Here is a 22,452-nt window from a genome sequence, read left to right on the forward strand (position 1 = left end):
CCACTCATGGGCTTCTCATGATACGGTATCTGGTTTCCCCCCGAGTGACTGATGAGAGAGCAAGTACACTTGACCAGGGCAGAAGCTGCAGGGTCGTTTATATCCTCATCTCAGAAGTCACACACCATCCTTTCTGCCATAAACCATTGGTCACACAGACAAGGGTGTGACTACCAGGAGGACAGGGATAATTGGGGCCCAGGGCCACCTTACTGGCTGGCTACTACATATACATATATAGTGGTGTACTGTCTAGTTTCTTTTTTCACTTAATACATCCTGAATATTATTCCAGGGCAATAAAGAGAAATCATCTTCATTCATGTTTACAGCTATATAATCTAGTACTCTGTTCTGTGTGTGTAATAATGTAATCATCCAGTTTGCCATTGGACATTTGGTTGATTTCTAGCCTTTTGCTGCTATAGATGTTGCTGTAGTGACTAGCCTGATGCATATGCATTGTATGTTGTATTTAAATAAAAACTGTTTCTTAAACCACATGCCAATAACCTGTGTTTATCCATACACTTACATATCCTTCTTTAGAATCTGAGTTTGAATTGAAGCATTTACCTTATAAAGTTTCTTCTAAATTACCTGTTGTCACTGGGGTCTGTTTCATTTGCCTTTCCTTAAAGGTAAACTTGATGTTTTCATTTTGCCTTAGTTTCCAGCCAACTGTAATTTTAAAAGCTCTTCAAAGTCGACTGGGAACTTTTGACTAGTAGATGTTTTGCTCTGGCATGGTACTCCTTCACACCTCAATGGTCACCCAGTCTTTCTTGTTTTGACCATTCTGAGATATTCTAAATTTGGCAGTTAGGGCCTTGGGTTGACTGGCAGTCTTCTGTTAACACACTAACTGTTCATTTAAATGCTGTATCCTTGCACCTTTAAGGGACAGGGATTCAAATTTACATTAAAATTTTGTCTGGGGTGCAACCATTACAAATAATGAGGATTAATAATAGTATGAACCATATACTGTCTTCCTAGGACTGTGTTAGAACATATCCAGCAATAATAATATATCTATATTTGCTGCCTAGTGGCTAACAGATTTACTCTCTTGACTGTAATAAACACCTTCGTTTCAGAACTGGTAAAATGTGGGAGTGAAAGAGGCAAACAAAGTCCAAAAATCAAGGAAAATATTTATGCAGTTTCTGTCTCATTGATATGTGTATCTCCTCCACTAATACCATGCTGTCTTTATTACTGCAGCTTATTTATTTAACACTTACTATGTGCTTTATTCTGTAGACACTGTTACAGAGACAGGAGATATATCTGTGAACAAAACAAAGATTCCTGTCCTAAGAATCTTCTTTATGGGATTCGTGTAGGTTAATAAACAAACTAAAATTATATAATATGTTAAAAGGTTAAAGTGCTTTTTTAAAAAGTAAAACGGTAAGTAGAAACTCGGCAGATGTAGATTGCCATAGTAAGAATAAGCTTCATTGAGACATTTGAGAAGAGGCTTGAAGAGGGTGAGAGTAAGCCAAGAGAATATCTGAAGGAAGAATGTTCTAGGGAGAATAAACAGCCAGTGCCTGCCATGTTTGAGAACAGCATCCAGGAGGTGAGTGTGGCTGGAACAGAGTGATCTAGGGGTTGAAAAAAAATAGCAGCTTAAGTCAGAGAAGAAATGGAGGTCTGATCATCAGTAAGGCTTCATATTGAAAGTTATACAAGAGATAACTTTCATCAAGTAATGAGACAGTAAAGATAACTTGTACCAAATGTCAAGGAAAAACTTACTGAGCTCAGCCAGTATCACCAACCTGTAGTGAACCAAATAAATACTTCTTGTTTTAAGCCACTGAGTTTGGGGTGATGTTTTGTACATATGCTATTAGTATTCTTGTGTGAGAATAAAATTATGCAGCCAGATTATTCTTTTAAAAAGTATAGTAAATTAACTTTTTTCAAGTTACACAGTTCTGAGTATTAACATATGTATAGATTTCATGTAATGCCTGCGTAATGAGAATATAGAAAATTTCAAACACCCTCTAAAATTCCCTTATGTTGTCCTCTTATAGTCAAATCCTGTCCCTCACCCCCAGTTCCTAGCAATCACTGTTTTCTGTCCTAGTAGTTTTGCCTTTGCAAGAATCTCATAAAAATGGAATCATACAGTTTGTAGCCACTTGAGACTGGATGCTTTCCCTCAGCATGATACTTCTGAGATTCATCTTTGAGATTCTTGCATGTACCAATAATTAGTTCCATTTTACTCCTGAGTAGATTTCACTGTACAGTTTTACCAAAGTTTGTTTATCCATTATGTTTAAGGATGTGTATCGTTTCCACTTTGGGGCAAATATGAATACAATCATTGTAAATATCCACTAATAGGATTTTGTGTGAATATGACCTCTCATTTCTTCAGGTAAATATTTGAGAATGGGATTGCTGTAGCATATGAAAAGCATATATTTAACTTTATAAGAAATTACTAAGCTGTTCTCCAGGGTAACTGTAGCATTTTGCGTCCGCACCAGCAGTGTATGGGCATTCCAGTTGTTCTGTATCCGCATAAGAACGTGTATTGTCAGGTTTTGTTTTGTTTTTTTGTGTTTTTTTGGCCATTTTCATAGATGTGTATTGTCATTTCATTATGATTTTCATTTGCATTTCTCTCATGGCTAATTATGATCCTGAGCATTTTTTCATATGCTATTTACCATCAATATGTTGTCTTTGGTGAAGTGCCTGTTAAAAGTTCTTACCCCCTTTTTTTTTTTTAACGGGGTCATTTTCTTTTCTTCTTCTGTTTTTGTTTTGAGAGAAGGGGTTTCACTCTGTTGCACAGACCAGAGTGTAGTAGCTGTTCACAGGCATGATGATAGTGTGCTACAGACCTGAAGTCCTGGGCTCAAGTAACCCTCCTACTCAGCTTCCTGAGTAGGTTGAGCTACAGGTGCGTGTCACTGCACCAGGCTCAGGGTTGTTTTCTTACTGTTGAGTTTTGGCAGTTCTTAGTATATTCTAGGTCAGAGTTCTTTGGCTAATAATGTGATTTGCAAATGTTTTCTCCCAGTTTACAGCTTGATTGTCTTTCTCATAGTGTCTTTCACAAGCATTTTTAATCTTGACAGAGTTCAATTTAATCAGTATTTTTTATCAGTTGAACTTTCAGCATCATGGTTAAAAAAAGGTACTCTTTGTCTAAACTAAACTCATGAAATTTTACTCTGTTTTTTTCTTGTAAAGGCGTTATAGTTTTACATTTAGATATATGATCTATTTTGAGTTAATTTGTATGTAAGGTGGGAGGTATAGGTTGTGATGAGGTTTTTTGCATATGGATGTCCAGTTATTGCAATGTCATTTGTTGCAACGTCATTCCCCACTATTGCCCTTTCACCTTTATCAAAAATCAGTTGACCATGTCTGTGTGGGTGTGCTTCTGGATTCTCTGTTCGGTTCCATTTATCTATTTGTCTGTTCTTCTGTCCATACCACACTGTCTTGACTACTGTAGCTTTCTAGTAAGCCTTAAAAATCAGGTAGTGTGAGTCCTTCAACTTTATCCCTTTTTCAAAAAAATTGTTTTGGCTTCTCTAGTTCTTTTGCCTTTCAGTACACATTTTAAAATCTGTTTGTCTAATAACTATCTGTATCTACAAAAACTCCGTGGAATTTTTTTTATTTTAATTTTTTTTTTGAGACGGAGTTTCACTCTTATTGCCCAGGATGGAGGACAATGGTGCGTCCTCGGCTCACTGCAACCTCTTGTTTCCGAGTTCAAGCGATTCTCCTGCCCCAGCCTCCCGAGTAGCTGGTATTACAGGCGCCCCCCACCACGTCTGGCTAATTTTTGTGTTTTTAGTAGAGACAGGGTTTCACCATGTTGGTCAGCCTGGTCTCAAACTCCAGACCTCAGGTGATCCGCTTACCTCAGCCTCCCAAAGTGCCGGGATTACAGATGTGAGCCACCATGCCCAGCCGGAATTTTTATTGGAATGACAGTAGTCTCCCTTTATCCATGGTTTTGCTTTCCACAGTTTCAGTTACCTCTGCAACTGCAGTCTGAAAATAGATGAATACGGTACAATAAGATCTTTCGAGAGAGGGAGAGAGATCACATTCACCCAATTTTTATTATGATGTTGTAACTGTTCAATTTTATTGTTGTTAATCCCTTACTATGCCTTATTTATAGGTTAAACTTCATCATAGATACGTGTGTATAGGAAAAAACATAGCATACACAGGGTTATGTACTATCGGCAGTTTCAGGCATCTGTGGGGAGTCTTAGAATGGATCCCCCCATGGATAAGGGGGGACTACTATAAAGATGATTTCAGGAGAATTGACATCTTAACTTTATGTTGAATCTTCCAGTCTATTAATGTGATAGGTTTTTTATTTCTTTCATCAGTGTTTTGTAGTTTTTAGCATGTGGATCCTGCACAGTTTTTTGGAGCTATTATAAATATTATCTCAATAACTTGTTTCCAGTTGTTGCTTGTTAATATATAAATATTTAATTAATTTTAGTATGTTGACCTTACACCCTGCTACCTTAAGCTTACTTAAGAATTCTAGGGCACGGCCAGATTACTTTTAAGAATTTATAACTGGAACTGGTTTTACAAGTTCATTTTTGCAATTTTTTTTAAGATGAAATGTCAAATCTTTAATCGGGAAGTTTTCTTTTTCCCACTTTTCTTTTGGCAGTATACATACTTAAGTAGCTTTACTACTACAGGCTGATTTTCCCTTACCCCAAAATGCGTAAGACCAGCAGTGTTTGAGATTTGGGATTTTTTTTTTTATTTTTGAATATTTGTATATACATAATGAGATACCTTGGGAAGAAATCCCAAGTCTGAACATGAAATTCATTTATGTTTCGTATATACCTTCTACACATAGCCTGAAGGTAATTTTATATAATATTTTAAATAATTTTGTGCATAAAACAAAGTTTTGACTGAATTTTGACTATGGCTCATCACATAAGGTCAGGTGTGGAATTTTCTACTTGTGGCAACATGTCAGCTGTCAAAAAGTTTTGGATTTTGGAGCATTTCAAATTTCAGATTTTTGGATTAGGGATGCTCAACCTGTAGTTAAATGTTTATATGGCCTGTTGATGGAAGCATCAGCCAGAAACCCTCCACTAATTTCAAAGTCTCGTTCCCCCCCCCTTTTTATAATTAATTAATAGTAATACTGACTAGTTTTATGAAAACCATCATAATGGACGTAACCGTGAATTTAAATAGAAGAGTACAATCAGGATAGTTAATGTCGTGACTTTGCTAGCTGACACATTTTTTACATTGAATAATTGTTCTGTTTCTTCTCTATCATTTTCTCTTTTCTCATAGGTATTGGAAGAGTTGCTGCTACATCTTTAGGAAATTTGACTAACCATGGTTCTGAAGATTTACCCCTTCCTCCTGGCTGGTCTGTGGACTGGACAATGAGAGGGAGAAAATACTATATAGATCATAACACAAATACAACTCACTGGAGCCATCCTCTTGAGCGAGAAGGGCTTCCTCCTGGATGGGAACGAGTTGAGTCATCAGAATTTGGAACGTATTATGTAGATCACACAAATAAGAAGGCTCAATACAGGCATCCCTGTGCTCCTAGGTAGAGTATCAACTTTATTTTCCACTTTTTGTTTTGGGATTGTCTAATGTTAGATTTTGGACTGATGTTTTCATCCAAGAGAAAAGCATCCTAAAGCTTGAGACCTGAAAGCCTTACATTTCAAAATTTACACTTTTCTCTGGACATATGTTTAGTAATAAATGACTTTAATAAGTTAAAAAAGTACTTTTTAATACCTCAAAATCAGGGTCATTGTTCTTATGATCAGATTCTGCTATAATAATGCCAGAATATTTTTGTTATAGGTGTCCAGAAAATGAAATAATTAAGGCTTCTGCCTTCTTACACTTAAATTTTTACAAATAATACAGACCTACCCCCAAGTCACAATGTACAATTGAATTATAACATTTTGCTGTTTTTATTCAATTTCAGACATGATTGTATGTTCTGTTTCTTGCTATTACTAGACAAGAAAGTGAAAATTGGGACTGAACAATACATCCCATATCTGTTTAATAATATAGCCAGTAATTCTTTGTGCTATTTTGATTGATACTGGGCCGGGTAGATCTGCTTTTTTGCCAGACTTTTAGCTCTTTGATGACTGATACTCTAGCCAGTTGTCATATGTGGCTGTTGAGCACTTGAATGTGATTAATATAAATTGAGATGTGCTGTTAAGTGTAAATACACACTGGATTTCAAAGTACATAAAAACTAGTATTAGTTTAGTAATGAAGTTGCAAATATTTCAAATTAATCACATGTGAGCTTCAAAAGCTGAGCCACAAGATTAAGAATGAGTAAAATATCTGCATTTTGATAAATGTTGCTTAGTGTCATCTGGCATAATACAGTTTTTTGGTTATAGTGGACATTTGTATTTTCTTAGAACCATTAAAATAGTTATGAAAATATGTTTTAGTGTTACCAACCGGAAAGCTAAGCTTTGTCATTATTGTGTTGTTTTAAGTATTTTACATATTTGGATTTATTAATTCAACTTTGAAAATCTGTTTTTTCCCATGATTCCATGCAGTGGCACCCAATCAATGTTTATTCAACTACTGAGGTTGTTGTCCTTTGAAAGAATCAAACTTGTGGTGTGGTCATCAGGTGGCAATGATGGTTGCAGTCCAGATAACCAGATTTGAGAGTTTACTTTTCTGTTCATCATTGACATGGTTTGACTCTGTGTCCTCACCCAAATCTCATCTCAAATTGTAATCCCCATGTGTCGAGGGAGGGACCTGGTGGGAGGTGATTGAATCATGGGGGCTGTTTCCCCCATGTTGTTCTGGTAGTGAGTTCTCACACGATCTGATGGTTTAAAAGCATGTGGCAGTTCCCCCTTCTCTCTCCTGCTGCCATGTAAGATGTGCCTTGCTTCCCTTTCACCTTCTGCCATAATTGTAAGTTTCCTGAGGCCTCCCAGTTATGGAACTGTGGGTCGATTAAACCTCTTTTCTTTATAAATTACCCAGTTTCAGGTAATTATTTATAGCAGTGTGAAAGTAGACTGATACAATCATCATTAACCTTATGTTATTACATAATTTTAATGGTTTTTTTAAAGCAATTTCATAATTAATTAATTTACTTCTCTCAGCAACTTGGTAGAAGTTGAACAAGAGAGAATAAATGCTGCCCTTAAGCTCACATGTGTAGTATTAATAACTGTCTGGTTGTCTATCTTAGGCCAATCTCCTTATACAGAATTCTTGACTTACATTAGGTCATTTAATCCTGAGAACAACCACCTGTGGTATGAATTTATTATTCCACTTTAAAAGTATGGAGGCTGAGGCTTAGATAGTGGAGGAGTTTTGCCTACATTTGCATAGTTTGTAAGTGTTAAAACTGAGGTTCAAATCCAGGTATACCTGACTTCAAAGTCCCAATTCTTCCCCACCCCCAATTGTACTATCAAAGAATATTTTCCTTTGAACCGATTTAGGAAAGAAGAGTTGAAGATAGAGTTCAGTGCCATTTGCATATTGATCTTTTAAAATCGTTAACCACAGCATAATTAACCATTATTTAACCTATTAAAAATAACCTTATTTTAATCCCAGTTTATAAACAGTGACCTTTCCTAATATACACATGCATTTTTTTCTTCCTACATTTTCTTTTTTTTCTTCCTAACTTTTATTTTAGATTCAGGGGTACATGTGCAGGTTAACATGGATAAACTGCATGGCTTGGGGATTTGGTACAGATTATTTTATCACCCAGGTAATAAGCATAGTACCTGATAGGTAGTTTTTCTTTTCTTTTTTTTTTTTCCCTGAGATGGAGTTTTGCTCTTTTTGCCCAGGCTGGAGTGCAATGGCGCGATCTCAGCTCACCACAACCTCCGCCTCCCAGGTTCAAGCAATTCTCCTGCTTCAGCCTTCTGAGTAGCTGGGATTACAGGCATGCGTCGTCACACCTGGCTCAGTTTTGTATTTTTAGTAGAGACGGGGTTTCTCCATATCGGCCAGGCTGGTCTCGAACTCCTGACCTGAGGTGCTCCTCCCGCCTCGGCCTCCCAAAGTGCTGGGATTACAGGCATGAGCCACCATGCCCAGTCCCTGATAGGTAGTTTTTCAGTCCTCATGCTTCTCCCATCCTCTTCCCGCAAGTAGACCTCAGTGTTTATTGTTCCCTTCTTTGTGTCCATGTGTACTCAGTGTTTAGCTCCTACCTATCAACATGTGGTATTTAGTTTTCTCTTCCTGCGTTAATGCACTTAGGATAATGACCTCCAGTTCCATCGTGTTGCTGTAAAGGACATACTCTTGTTCTTTTTTATGGCTGGGTAGTATTCCATGGTGTCTGTGTACCACATTTTCTTTATCCAGCCCACCATTGATGGGCATTTAGGTTGATATCATATCTTTGTTATTGTGAATAGTGCCCCAGTTAACATGTACATGCATATTTCTTTATGGTAGAATGATTTCTATTCCTTTGTAGAAATAGTCCCAGTAATGGGACTGCTGGATTGAATGGTAGTTCTAAGTTCTTTGAAAAATCTCCCAATTGCTTTCCACTGTGACTGAACTAATTTATATTCCCACCAGCAGTGTATAAGCATTCACTTTTCTTTGCAACCATACCAGCATCTATTGTTTTCTGACTTTTTAATAATAGCCATTCTGACTGATGTGGAATTGTATTTATTTCATTGTGGTTTTGATTTGCATTTCTCTAATAATCAGTGATGTTGAGCATTTTTTAATATGCTTGTTGGCCACATATACACATAAATCTTTGTGTTTGAAGGCGAAGACCCCTTTCAGTCTGAAATAGACCCTTTTGGCCTCCTGGAGTTCAGTTATTAACCTTCAGGTGGTTCAGTGCTTTCCTTACACTTTCCCATATAATATGTCCACTTCCCACAGCATACATAGGCTGTTAGAACTAAAGCATTTATTTATTTTTTATCTCTATGACGTAAAATAGGTTCTAATCAACTCTGACTCCCATATGTTCTCTTGATTTGGCAAAAGTTGAAAAGTTATCTACATTGGATAGAGATATTTCAAACACAATACTCACTGCTGCCTCACTACATATCCCAACCCCCATTTTCAGCCTACAGGAGGAAGGAAACATCCTTTCTTAGAAACTGTCAACCTTTCTGATACGAATTTACAGCTGATGACTATTTCTTTTGGGGATTTACTATTCTAGTTTTAAGTCTTTGTGTAAAGGTTAAAACTTAGTTCCAGCTTTTTCATATCCTCCTTTGAACCTGTTTTTGAAAAGACTAAATACCAGCCAGAAGAAATATCTTTAAAATACATTATCTTTTAGGTAGTGTAAGTCAGTTTGGGCAGAAGGCACAAAAATGCTTAAGTATTATTTGTTCTGTATAATTTCTTGTTTAGATTGTAGGACGTTTATCCTAAAGAATGTCACTCCTCTCTTCTTAGTGTACCTCGGTATGATCAACCACCTCCTGTCACATACCAGCCACAACAAACTGAAAGGAATCAGTCCCTTCTAGTACCTGCAAATCCATATCATACTGCAGAAATTCCTGACTGGCTTCAGGTTTACGCTCGAGCCCCTGTGAAGTAAGTACATTTACAGCACAAATTTGTTTGAGGAGTGAGTGAAGGGCTGAATGGAGTCTCTGGGCTGCTTAATCCAAGTAGTGTGCCATATTTTACTCTTAGTAATATTGGGCTTTTCTAAGTAATACTTCACTTGAATAAAGGATATCATAGTTTATAATGTGTGAAAATCATTAATTAGAAATATTGGTTCTTCAAACATTTACAGAATCTTCATTTCTTTGTGTGCAGACCTCTGCTATTAGGGATACAAGTAAGCAATTACATTCTCATAGGGGAAGATTAATTTGTAAATAAGTGATACAGTACTTGTGATAAAAGTAAGGACCCAGGCTTGGCACAGTGGCTCACACCTGTGATCCCAGCACTTTGGGAGGCTGAGGCAGGAAGATCTCTTAAGTCCAGGAGTTCGAGACCAGCCTAGGCAACATATCAAGAGCCCCATTTCCACAAAAAACTTTTAAAAATTAGCCAGGCTTTTTGGCATGGATCTGCAGTCCCAAGTACTTGGGAGGCTGAGGTGGGAGGATAGCTTGATCTGAGGAGTTCAAGTTCAGCCTGAGCAACATGGCAGGACTCTGTCTCTACAAAAAAATTTAAAAATTAGCAGCATGCTGTGGTGTATGCCTGTGATCTCAGCTACTTGGGAGGCTAAGGTGGGAGGACCGCTTGAGCCCAGGAGTTCGAGGCTGCAGTGAGCAATGCTTGTGCCACTGCACTCCAGCCTGGGTGACAGAGCGAGACCCTGACTGCCCCCCACTACTGCCAAAAAGAGGAATGATAGCAGATGGCATTTTCTTTCCTATTTTCCTTTTTTTTTTTTCTCCCTTGATACCACCTGACTTACTACTGTATGTTTGTATGCAGATTCTAAAGCATACGAAATATCTGCATGCGTTTTTATTTTCCTTAAATCTGGAAGAATATGTGCCCAGCTGTTAGCCTTGGTATTTCTGGGGGTGGATATGGTTGAGGAGAGTTATTCTTTCTGTTGTATGTTATTTCTACTCTGTCGTCATGTTTAATAAGAAAGAGCACAATAAGCTTTCCTTTTGGGGGGAAGAGATAGTACTTAAATGGAATTCCTGGTTTCTTACGGAAAGAGATTCCTGAAGATTATGGTCTTTTTCATTTCTGTGGTTCTGTAAGCTAACTATAAAACTCAAGGAAACTAGCAAATAGGTTGTAACTCTTCCAAAATGGGTCAGACTGACAAAAAGAGCAAGTACTATATGTCTTTACCGCTTAAAAACTTAAACAAGAGGTCCAGAAGCCTGCTGCTTTCTAGTTACTTCTAATTAACGTTTCTGAAGAGGATGGAAATGGTTAATACTCTGTGTTTTGTTTGTTTGTTTTTGAGATGGAGTCTCGCTCTGTTGCCCAGGCTGGAGTGCAGTGGCACGATCTCGGCTCACTGCAAGCTCCGCCTCCTGTGTTCACACCATTCTCCTGCCTCAGCCTCCCGAGTAGCTGGAACTACAGGCACTTGCCACCACACCTGGCTAATTTTATTCATTTTATTTTATTTTATTTTTTGAGAAATGATTAATATTCTATCAACAAAGGGTGAGTGGTTATCTATGAATTAGATAATGAAGAATCAATTATCACAACAAAAAGACATTTTTTGCAAAAAAAAAAAAGTGTCTGTCTCTTTTTTCAGACAGTTGAGAATCTGAAATTCTTTAATCCTATCTCTTGCAGTAATTTACCAACACAGTTTTTGCATATACTTCTAAAACTTGATTTAGAAACAGATTGTGTTTTCAATTTTTTTTTAATTTTTGTAAAGTTATGTTCCTGTGTCTGCTCACAAAAGTCTGTAATCATTAGTATAACTGTACTCAAGCTGAACTATAGGATAAAATTTTTAAATTTAGGCCGGGTGCGGTGGCTCACGCCTGTAATCCCAGCACTTTGGGAGGCCAAGACAGGTGGATCACAAAGTCAGGAGATTGAGACCATCCTGGCTAACACAGTGAAACCCTATCTCTACTAACAATACAAAAAATTAGCCGGGTATGGTGGCATGCGCCTGTATGTAGTTCCAGCTACACGGGAGGCTGAGGTAGGAGAATTGTTTGAACCCAGGAGGTGGAGGTTGCAGTGAGCCAGGATCGCGCCATTGCACTCCAGCCTGGGTAACAGAGTGAGACTCCACCTCAAAATAAAATAAAATAAAATTTAATATTTGACAGCAAAAACATTGTCAAGAACATACTTTCTGTTATTTCTCACACACACACCAAAACACTAGTTCTCAGCAGTGTGTGGCAGAGGTATTTTTTATTCCAGTGGCTTGGCAATCCTGCAGTATCACGATTAACTCTGCTCTGGATACAGGTGAAAAAGGGAAGAGTGGGCACAGTGTTATGGCGGGTGGGTGCAGGGGACTTAGGCTACATGGTGATGATACCTGGAGCTGAGGATGGCAGCACTGTTGATCTTGAAGTCAGCATGCAATGGACAGATTGTTTTTGGTAGCCTTATAGCAACTGGCTTTTGTATATATGGGTTAATAAGTAGTGTTTGAATAGAATACTGCCCTAGGAAAAACATAGAGCAAAAGAGATGCTAAAAGCATAGACTACTGGAGTGGTTTACACCCAATTTTCTGAATGATTTACCTGTGTATATACAGTATAAATGACTAAAAGTTAAACTTGTGGAAGCAGATTTCTTGGCCAATTAAGAAGGAAAGAATGGGAGTTTATACTTTTCAGAAAAAGCAGGCACACTTAGGTGATTATAGGCAGAAGGGTAGTAACTATATAGAAGCTACAGAGGAAATAATTTGAAATAGGATTTCCATTCCATGCTTTGCAGTTTTTTTCACATCTGTGCCCTTCTTGGAGTGCACTTTCTTCCCCCAAAAGGATTTTCTCTAATCTGATTTTTTTGCTTCTACCCATAATCGTACTCTTGATGCTGAATGCTGATTGGCAAGTCAGAAACTTGGTCAGGCATGGTGGTGCGCCTGTAATCCGAGCTACTTGAGAGGCTGAGTCAGGATTGCTTGAGCCTAGGAGTTCTGGGCTGTGGTGCACTATGCCAGTCGGATGTCTGTACTCTTTGGCATCAATATGGTGACCTCCCAGGAGCAGGGACCACCAGGTTGCCTAAGGAGGGGCGAACTGGCCCAGGTTGGAAATGGAGCAGGTTAATACTACTGTGCTCATCAGTAGTGGTATTGTGCCTGTGATTAGCCACTGCACTTCAGCCTGGGAAACAGTAGATCTTTATCTCTAAAAAAAAAAAAAAAAAAAGGCGACAAAACTGTTTGAAGAGTTGTTTTCTTCCTTTAGACATAACTCAAATACTTATACAGAATATTCGTGTCTTAAAAATAAGTATAATATTTACCAGTTTATTCTTGTTCTTTGTTTCCCTTGCTAGAAAGTACACAGATGCTAGTTTAGTTTAACATTGTTGTAGTTCACCTGGTATAAATGTAACCATCTTGAATTAGTAGACGTTGCTGAGCACTTAGCTAACTCTGGGAGATTAAGATTTTTTTGTTAGGAATTATGAATTTGTTTCCAAAAACACATAAAATCTTACGTTACGTGAATGGTGGACGTTCTAAGAAACACCTTGTAACTGTTTCTTCATGGAGGCTCATTGAGTATTGCTTACAGTATCACTCTAATTGATGTTCACAAGTAGTTGGAGTTTCCCACTAAAAAGAACAAAGCTTCCTACCAAAGAAATCTGCATCTATTAATAAATTTGCAGCTCTTGCCTGGCACGGTGGCTCACGCCTGTAATCCCAGCACTTTGGGAGGCTGAGGCAGGTGGATCACAAGGTCAGGAGATCGAGACCATCCTGGCTAACATGGTGAACCTGTCTCTACTAAAAAATACAAAAAATTAGCCAGGCGTGGTGGCGGGCGCCTGTAGTCCCAGCTACTTGGGAGGCTGAGGCAGGAGAATGGTGTGAACCCAGGAGGCGGAGCTTGCAGTGAGCCAAGATGGTGCCTCTGCACTCCAGCCTGGGCAAAAGAGCGAGACTCCATCTCAAACAAAAAATAAAATAAAAAATCAATTTGCAACTCTCAAGTAACTGAGTAAAATTGGGAGTCCAGTTAAATATATATACCTTCCAGTTTTTGCATGTTGTGTTACTGACATTTCTGTTACACATGCTTAAGTTGGACAGAAACATGTTAAAATGCTAAGTATAGTAGCTCACACAACTGCTCATAGTAGCTCACACAACTGCTCAGTATGTTTTCTGTCTCCTTTTTTTTTTTTTGAGACAGAGTCTCGCTCTGTCGCCCAAACTGGAGTGCAGTGGCCGGATCTCAGCTCACTGCAAGCTCCGCCTTTCGGGTTCATGTCGTTCTCCTGCCTCAGCCTCCCGAGTAGCTGGGACTATAGGCGCCTGCCACCTCGCCCGGCTAGTTTTTTGTATTTTTTAGTAGAGACAGGGTTTCACCGGGTTAGCCAGGATGGTCTCGATCTCCTGACCTTGTGATCCGCCCGTCTCAGCCTCCCAAAGTGCTGGGATTACAGGCTTGAGCCACCGCGCCTGGCCTCTGTCTCCCTTTTTTAAAATCTCATTTTAAAATATTAGACAGTCCTTTTGAAAGAAAATGGTATAATATCAAAGAACCACTGGGTAGGAAGAACTATAAGCGATCATTAAAAATAATACTAGAGTTTGCAGTCAGAGCTTCCTATTATGTCTGCTCTGCAGTATGATTTGAGAGGCATAATTTTAGGTATAAGATGCCTTTCCCTAATTCAAGTTCTTTATCTAGTCTTAGTGGATATTAACATTCAAAACCACTACTTTGAAGCATCTTGGTCCATAGTTCTCTTCCTTTCTGAACTTTTAGTCACTAAACACTTTTGCAAGAGGTAAAGAGCCTCTTTAGGTTTTAGTGTTTTTCATGTTTAAAATGAGAATATTAGAGTGCTGTCTTCATCAGATACTGAATTGGAACTATGTAGCCAACTACTAAAGGTACTACTGCTAAACAGGGATCTGCGTACCACTGAAAGACTACGAACAGTCTTCCATGATACATGTAGACAGAATCTTTTGTGAATTCTTCACCACACTGAAGCCTGCTACGGTCTACTTATTCTCTCATTTTAAAAACAGTTCTTTCCTTCTTTAGTGTTCCTGTTTGTTTTTTTAGATGCTATGTACTCAGCCTCACGAATACTTAGATCCACGAATGAGGGTTCCTCTTCATTTCTCCTTCTGTTTGGTTCCTTGTTTGCTGTGGTGAATAGCATTCCTCAAAAAGATCCATCAACATGAATCATGCAAATGACCATCCATTTTTGTGCATTATCATTTGCAAGCACAATATGGTGTAAAATATTCTTAAGTTCCTGGCAATGAACTTTTGATGAACTTACAATAGCACAAAATATGTTCTTCAGAAATTATAGAACCACTGTAGTTTGTAATCTGTGTTCATGCTTGTCTGCTGTTAATATTAGAATAATGGGTAAAGAAATAGGTATTCTTTAACTTATATTGAAATGAAGTAATATTAGCAGTTTTCTCCTTTCCCTAGAAGAATTATATGTAGGACAGGTGTGGTGGGCTTAAGCCTGTAATCCCAGCACATTGGAGGCTGAGGCCAGCGGATGACAAGGTCAGGAGATTGAGACCATCCTGGCCAACATGGTGAAACTCCATCTCTACTCAAAATACAAAAATTAGCTGGGTGTGGTGGCACGTGCCTGTAATCCCAGCTACCTGGGAGGCAGAGGCAGGAGAATTTGCTTGAACCCAGAAAGTGGAGATTGCAGTGAGCCGAGATCACGCCACTGCACTCCAGCCTGGTGACACAGCGAGACTCCGTCTCAAAAAAAAATTAATAAATAAAAATAAAAAATAAAAAGAATTATATGTAAACAGCATTTAATAACTCAGATATTTAAAAAACTGTTTTATTTGTTTTTAGAAACAGGGTCTTGCTATGTTGCCCAAGCTGGCCTCAAACTCTTGGGCACAAACAGTCCTCCCACCTCAGCCTCCCAAGTAGCTGGGACTATAGGCGCCACCACTGTGCCCAGCTACTCAGTTCTTTTTAATTAAAACTTATGGTTTGTTTAGTTATCAATAAGGTTGACATTTTAAAAAACAGACTAGTTTCTTGCTAGAAATACATGTTTATGTATGTGTTGTGAACATATATATGATTGTGTTTTAAAACAGATATGACCACATTCTGAAGTGGGAACTCTTTCAGCTGGCTGACCTGGATACGTACCAGGGAATGCTAAAGTTGCTCTTCATGAAAGAATTGGAGCAGATTGTTAAAATGTATGAAGCATACAGACAAGCCCTTCTTACAGAGTTGGAAAACCGAAAGCAGAGACAGCAGTGGTATGCCCAACAACATGGAAAAAATTTTTGAGCTGATTTTTGAAAAATAAAATTTAAGTTTTATAAGAGCTTTAAAATATTTTCACAGATAAAAAATTACAAACAAGTACTTTGGTTAATAAATGCAGCTTCCTTTGTGGAGATTATAAAATTCTAACTTTACATGTATTTTTTGTTATTAGAAATTTTCTTTTATTGAACAAGAAAAATTAGTGTATCATTTTAAGAGCCAATATGACAAATACTTTCAGATGCTGTATGTTAGGAAACTGCTTTGGTATTCCTGATGGAAGAATGCAGCGGAAATGTCATTATGAACAGATGTTAAATGGGAAATTATCACTTGTTAACAGCAGTAGTACCTTCTTTAAAAAAAAAAAAAGAATCTGCAGTATTTAAAAAAATAAAAGTTTACTGCTCTAGTGTGAAATATTGTCTGGAAAGGGATGGTTTAAATATTACCATGATGTCATTTAAATATAAAATAGGATTTGGAACCTTATTGTGATAAATATTTATATATGATGTATGTTTGTCTCCCCCTTCAAAGTAAGGAACCCAGCTGGGCGTGGTGGCTCACGCCTGTAATCCCAGCACTTTGGGAGGCTGAGGTGGGTGGATCGCTTGAGCTCACAAGTTTAAGACCAGCCTGGGCAACATAGTGAAACCCCATCTCTACAAAAAATACAAGAAAATGAGCTGGGTATGATGGTGTGTGCCTCTAGTCCCAGCTACTTGGGAGGCTGAGGTCAGAGGATGGCTTGAACTTGAGACACAGAGGTTGCAGGGTCAAGATCGCACCACTTGCACTGCAGCCTGGGAGACAGAACCAGACCTTGTCTCAAAAAATAAAAAATAAAAAAATGAAAACAAAGTAAGGAATCCTTTTAAAGCATGTTGAGAAAGTATTTTTTGGTATGAATGGGTGACGGGCCTTTTAATCTTTCAGGAATACATACAAGCATAAGTACTTAGCCTGTATGGGGAAGGTATATGAAACTCCAAGTTTGCTAACGTCATCTTCCTTATTTTCAGCCAGGGCTGTTATTGCATTTAGCATGGCTCTGATGAGACAGTGGAGAGTTCCTGACAGCATAGCATGCTGCCTTCTGAAAGACTGGGTTAAGCTACCAAAAATGACAATCAGGGATTCAAAAATAATTTTTGGTCATTAAATCGATGGTATATTATTTCGTTTTAATCTTCTATTTATCACAGGACTTTAACACCATATATTTCCCTCCCAGTTTTTCTCCCCTTTTGGTTTGATAGTTAAAACATTTTTCAGAATTAGTGCTGTACATTTGATTGCAAATAATTTGGTGATACTTCTAAACTATAACTGTAAATCTCTAGAATTCTGTGAATTTCAACATTATTTGAAGTGTTCTTCAGTTATATTTACATGTGTTGTAAATATGTAAATATACTTTTAGCTTAGGAAGTCTTCCAAAATACAAACTGCTCCCAGTTACATATCAGTGAGTTTGAATTATTGAAGAAATGTTGACAAAGTTGAGTGTTTGATTTTATATAACAAGCTTATTAAATATATTTTTGTGGAAACTAAGCGTGTGGTTTTTGAGTCCATGTTTTAGACATAGTGCGGTATTCCATTTTTCTGTTCAAAAGGCCATAGACAGAGGAATCAATTTAATTCAAAGGGGTAATGAAAAGGGGTATTGAAAAATGAAAGTATGGCTAGTGGAATTTTATCACTGGGAAAAGATAATCTGCTGAACTTGTGGTCAGACTTTTCTAAGATGTAAGTTTATATACCTTATGAACTCCCACACTCCTCTAACTTAATTGTTCTTTCCTGTCACTTCTTACTTTATATTGCTGCTTAATTAACGTGTAGCCATTTCTGTGACAGTCTTTAGAAGTTACTCTGTTTTGGACCTCTTAGATAAATATTACTTTTTTCATTAACACACTTTCCTTCTTCCTCTAAGTCTGTTCAGTGAAACTCCACTAGAGATTTTAGTCATTAAGAACTAGAAGTTACCTAAAGGAATTAGCATGTTTTGTAAAATAGAAACTTAAGTTTGTACTGATGTCAACATTAAATAAAATGCATCTTGAGTCTAAAAAAAGAGATAAACCTTCATCATTCTATATCAGCACCTCTCATTTTCAGATTCAGTAAGCATTTGTTTTTAATCTTAGGAACCAGAGTAAACTTTAATAATAGTTCACATATTAAAAGAATAAAACTATGAAGAATACATTCTTTGTGTACCAAATGAAAAAATATACAATGCAGTGAAACTCACATATACAAAGTGATTTTTTTGTGCAATTTTTATCAAGAGGTTTATATTCTATTAAATCATGTAAAAGCAATATATAGTTTTTGATAAACCAACTGAAGAACTCTTAAATGTGCTTAAAAATAAGATTGTGATATATATAAGATGATACAGATTAAATCAAGCCTGCTGAGTTATGATGCTGTGCTTTAACAAATGGCTATGTGAAATAATTTTAACATTTTTCTGTAGAAATTAAATGAGCATATCCAAACGTGGAATATCACATGATTTAATTATAACCCAGTAGTAGAATTTAGTAAATTCAAGCAGAACACATGTACTGTTATCATAAATAGACAAATACTTTATAACAGCATTTTTGAAGAAAAATCAGGAAATTGTACATGTTAACAAAATAGTATAACCATGCATACATACATCTGCTTATTAAACACTGAAGTAAAAGAACTAATCCAGTTTGCAGTCTTCAGAGGTGTTTAGTATTTTACTCTGTTCTGATGGAAGCACTTTGAATGTTTGCATGGAGACATAAAACTGAATATTTAATTGACAATTGGTCATGCACCTGTATTTTTTAAAATTTGGATTACATTTTTTTCTTTTCTGATTGTTCAGTAGATTCCGACTTTGGTGTAGGAAAAGCTTGATGATACAGATGTCTGTGGGTTGCTGCTGCACTGTAAAGCTTGTACAAAGCCTAGAATAAAAGCATCAAGATTATAAAACATTTTATTAAACACACAGATGTAAAATTTTTTCCTTTTTAGTTTATCATACTGTATAAAATTTAGCATGTTGAATTTGAAATCTTTATCAATATATAAATTAATATCTTAAAATTCAAAAAGTATTTTCAACTCCTCAATGTGTGCATTAACTTAATCCTTTTGTGCGTTGACCTTTGTGGTAAATGTTTTATTCTCAAACTGTTTCCTTTTACCTTGCATACCTCTTGGAGCAGAGAGCTTCTACTCTGCCCCAGGGGTGTGCTGAAAATTCAAATTGTGAATATTAGCAGTTTTAGATGAATTGTAAGACCTCATAACTTCTGATTGGCAGTAACTATTATGCATAGCTAGGCTACTTGCTTTCTGGGCTTCCAATGTTTTCCTGAGTGGGACCAATTTTATTCTCCATCATTTACTGATACAGTCATGGCAGCTAAGCACATATGGTGTCCTTCCGCCAGCACAGTAGGGTCCTTCACTTTACATGCTCTTGCCTTGTTTCCATGACTTAGCTAATATCGTACAAACCCTATTCAAAAACATTACCTCAGCAAGCTTTCCTCATTTAAAACTACAACTTATTGTTCTCTGTGGGCTTTTAATGATGTTTGAATCATAGGAATTTCTGTGTATTGTATATTGCTTTATATAAGGGTTCATAAATATCCTTGTTTCCTGGCTCCCTCAGCTAGTGTCTAAGATTTCATCCCCTGCTCTGACTTTCACATACTTGACAGTCAGTTACAAATGACTTGTCTGATTTAGTTCTGGAGTTTGTAAAGAGTCTTTGAATATTTTTAAAAGCTGCATAAAAGCTTGAGATCCTTTAAATAGTAATCTGCTCCCAGGAAATTCCATTAATTTTTATCATTTGTGAGTCTGTATACCTACTTTCTTTTGATTTTCTTTTTTTCTTTTTGAGTTGGAGTCTCACTCTTGTTGCTCAGGCTGGAGTGCAATGGCGCCATCTTGCCTCACTGCAACCTCTGCCTACCAGGTTCAAGCTATTCTCTTGCCTTAGCCTCCCTAGTGGCTGGGACTACAGGTGCCCGCCATCACACCTGGCTAATTTTTTGTATTTTTAGTAGAGTTGGGGCTTCACCATGTTGGCTAGGCTGGTCTCGAACTCCTGACCTAAAGTGATCTGCCCACCTCAGTCTCCCCAAGTGCTGGGATTACAGGTGTGAGCCACCGCGCCTGGCCTTGATTTTCTTACGGCATTAAGTCTGAATGGTACCATCTTCAGATCTATGAATGTATATTTGTGCAACATAGTATTGTCTTCCATTATATTCTGATTCTAAGGCATTCAATTCTAATTCTCTAACTTACTTTTTCTTAAGCTTTGATTTCCAAAGTTGAAATTTGCTTTTGCTTTTTTAATGAGCTTGCTTACTGAATTTTGCATGAAATAACTTCTTATTGACTTGTAAATATTAAGAGGTATTTGATTCGAGGACATAATCCAGTTATATGCCACAGTAGAAACTGAGGAAAGAATTATCTCTAGTTATTCAAGATCAGCTTTGCTTCCTGAAGATAATGACTTAAATGATTCCAGAGTGATAATTTTTCTTGGTGTAACAGCTGATTCCTTCGTGGATGCCTAGAGTCTTTTCTGAGATATGTAGTGTTGTTGCACATGTGCAATAGGAGAAATGAACACTTAATGTACAGGTCAGGCCTGAGGTCTGCCAAGAGAGTTAGAATACATACTGGCCTGGGCCCTGTTTAAAGTGGTATGTATTACTGTCAGTCAAAAGCTAAAGTTAAAAACAACTTCTAAAGGTTGTAGCTACATTTAAATACCCTCCAGTAGTTACATTTCCTCAAGTTTCATAACTGCTTGCTTTACTCTGCAGTAGAGCAGAGTCCACCATTTCAGAGCTTAAGAATTTTGAAATTGTCTACACATTCATGGAACAAATCCTCATGATATTCAATTTTTTTTGTGTGTGTAGATCAAATCATACATGATGTCTAGAATAAGTTAAATATTTTAAGACCATGTTAAAAATTCACAATTACAAATTTAAATGTTAGAAGTCACCAAAGATTGTTCTAATCTACACAAAGACATCCTTTAATGGCTGGTCAGTTTATAAAATAAAAATATCATAATGTTTACAAATAAATAACTCTGAATTTTAAAAAATTTAACTTACCTCATTTGTACTTCCCTGCAGCAAAAGGCAGATTAAAAAGAAAAAAGAAAAGTATATATCCTGCTTTATTAACAGCATTATAATATTCAACTTTGCTTATAATATTAATTTGTGAGCATTTAAGAACAGAACAGATACTCCTGCAGATTTTTCAGTTTAGATTACATATTTTATCAGAATCTTTGAAGAACTCAATTCTGTATTCCTCATAGGTTTTATCTAGGAGGGTTTTGACATTGACCTCAAGTAACCCCTCTTAAATCTTGGAGTTGAGAGACTATTTGAGACAGTGGCTCAGAGGATCCAGTTTTTAATTCATTTCCCATTGTGCTACCATTAGTTTATCTCAGCTAAATCCTTCAAAGGGCATGTTACAATTATGTTATAAAGTATATATAAGTATGTTCTTTTTTTTTTTTTTTTTTTTTTTTTTGGAGACAGAGTTTCCCTCTTGCCCAGGCTAGAGTGCTATGGCAAGATCTTGGCTCACCGCAACCTCCGCCTCCTGGGTTCAAGCGATTCTCCTGCCTCAGCCTCCCGAGTAGCTGGGATTACAGGCATGCGCCACTATGACTGGCTAATTTTGTATTTTTAGTAGAGATGGGGTTTCTCCATGTTGGCCAGGCTGGTCTTGAACTCCCGACCTCAGGTGATCCGCCCAACTTGGCCTCCCAAAGTGCTGAGATTACAGGCACGAGCCACTGCACCCAGCCATAAGTATGTTCTTAATGCTGGAAGAACTGTAGCTATTACCTGCTGCCTACAGGTACAGAGACAATCGGAAGTAATCTGATACTGCTTTCGGAAGTTTTTAAGAGAATGAGATGACAGCTTACTATAGTGGTTCATATAGCTCCTAACAAAGCTAATGCTAATCAAATCATAGGTCGTGAATATGAGATAATGTTAATGCAAGTCATAATTAGCTAAATAAAAGCTATTTTCTCATAACTTTTAATAGATTTAACATTTTTAGAATAATAAAAAGTAGGCTGGGTGGCTCACGCCTGTAATCCAAACACTTTGGGAGGCTGAGACGGGCAGATTGCTTGAGGTCAGGAGTTTGAGACCAGCCTGGCCAACATGGTGAAACCCCGTTTCTACAAAAAATACAAAAAACTAACCGGGAATGGTGGTGTGCACCTGTAGTCCCATCTACTCCAGAGGCTGAGGCACAAGAATTGCTTGAGCTGGGGAGGCGGAGGTTGCAGTGAGCTGAGATCATGCTACTGCACTCCAGCCTAGACAACAGAGCAAGACTGCCGCCCCCCCCCCCC

At 37.5% G+C, this 22,452-nt stretch overlaps 2 protein-coding genes across 3 annotated transcripts in view; one reads left to right on the plus strand and one right to left on the minus strand.

Annotated features, from left to right (window-relative positions):
* The window catches only part of SAV1 (salvador family WW domain containing protein 1), a 35,294-nt gene extending 17,718 nt beyond the window's left edge, over positions 1-17,576 (plus strand). Inside the window, exons 3-5 of the mRNA XM_023222601.3 lie at positions 5,353-5,623; positions 9,511-9,654; positions 15,836-17,576. Coding sequence (XP_023078369.1) covers positions 5,353-5,623; positions 9,511-9,654; positions 15,836-16,037 — 617 coding nt within the window. The 3' untranslated portion in view covers positions 16,038-17,576. The remainder of the gene's footprint in view (positions 1-5,352; positions 5,624-9,510; positions 9,655-15,835) is intronic.
* A 563-nt stretch (positions 17,577-18,139) lies between these two features.
* The window catches only part of ATL1 (atlastin GTPase 1), a 100,584-nt gene continuing 96,271 nt past the window's right edge, over positions 18,140-22,452 (minus strand). Inside the window, exons 13-14 of one of the 2 annotated variants that reach the window (XM_023222599.2) lie at positions 21,176-21,190; positions 18,535-18,979 (exon numbers count right to left, since the gene is read on the minus strand). In XM_023222599.2, coding sequence (XP_023078367.1) covers positions 18,869-18,979; positions 21,176-21,190 — 126 coding nt within the window. In that variant the 3' untranslated portion in view covers positions 18,535-18,868. Of the gene's footprint in view, positions 18,980-21,175; positions 21,191-22,452 lie in introns of both variants that reach the window. The other variant, XM_023222600.1, reaches the window with a different exon arrangement.

Source organism: Piliocolobus tephrosceles, chromosome 6 (genome assembly GCF_002776525.5).
Source record: "Piliocolobus tephrosceles isolate RC106 chromosome 6, ASM277652v3, whole genome shotgun sequence".
NCBI lineage: Eukaryota > Metazoa > Chordata > Mammalia > Primates > Cercopithecidae > Piliocolobus > Piliocolobus tephrosceles.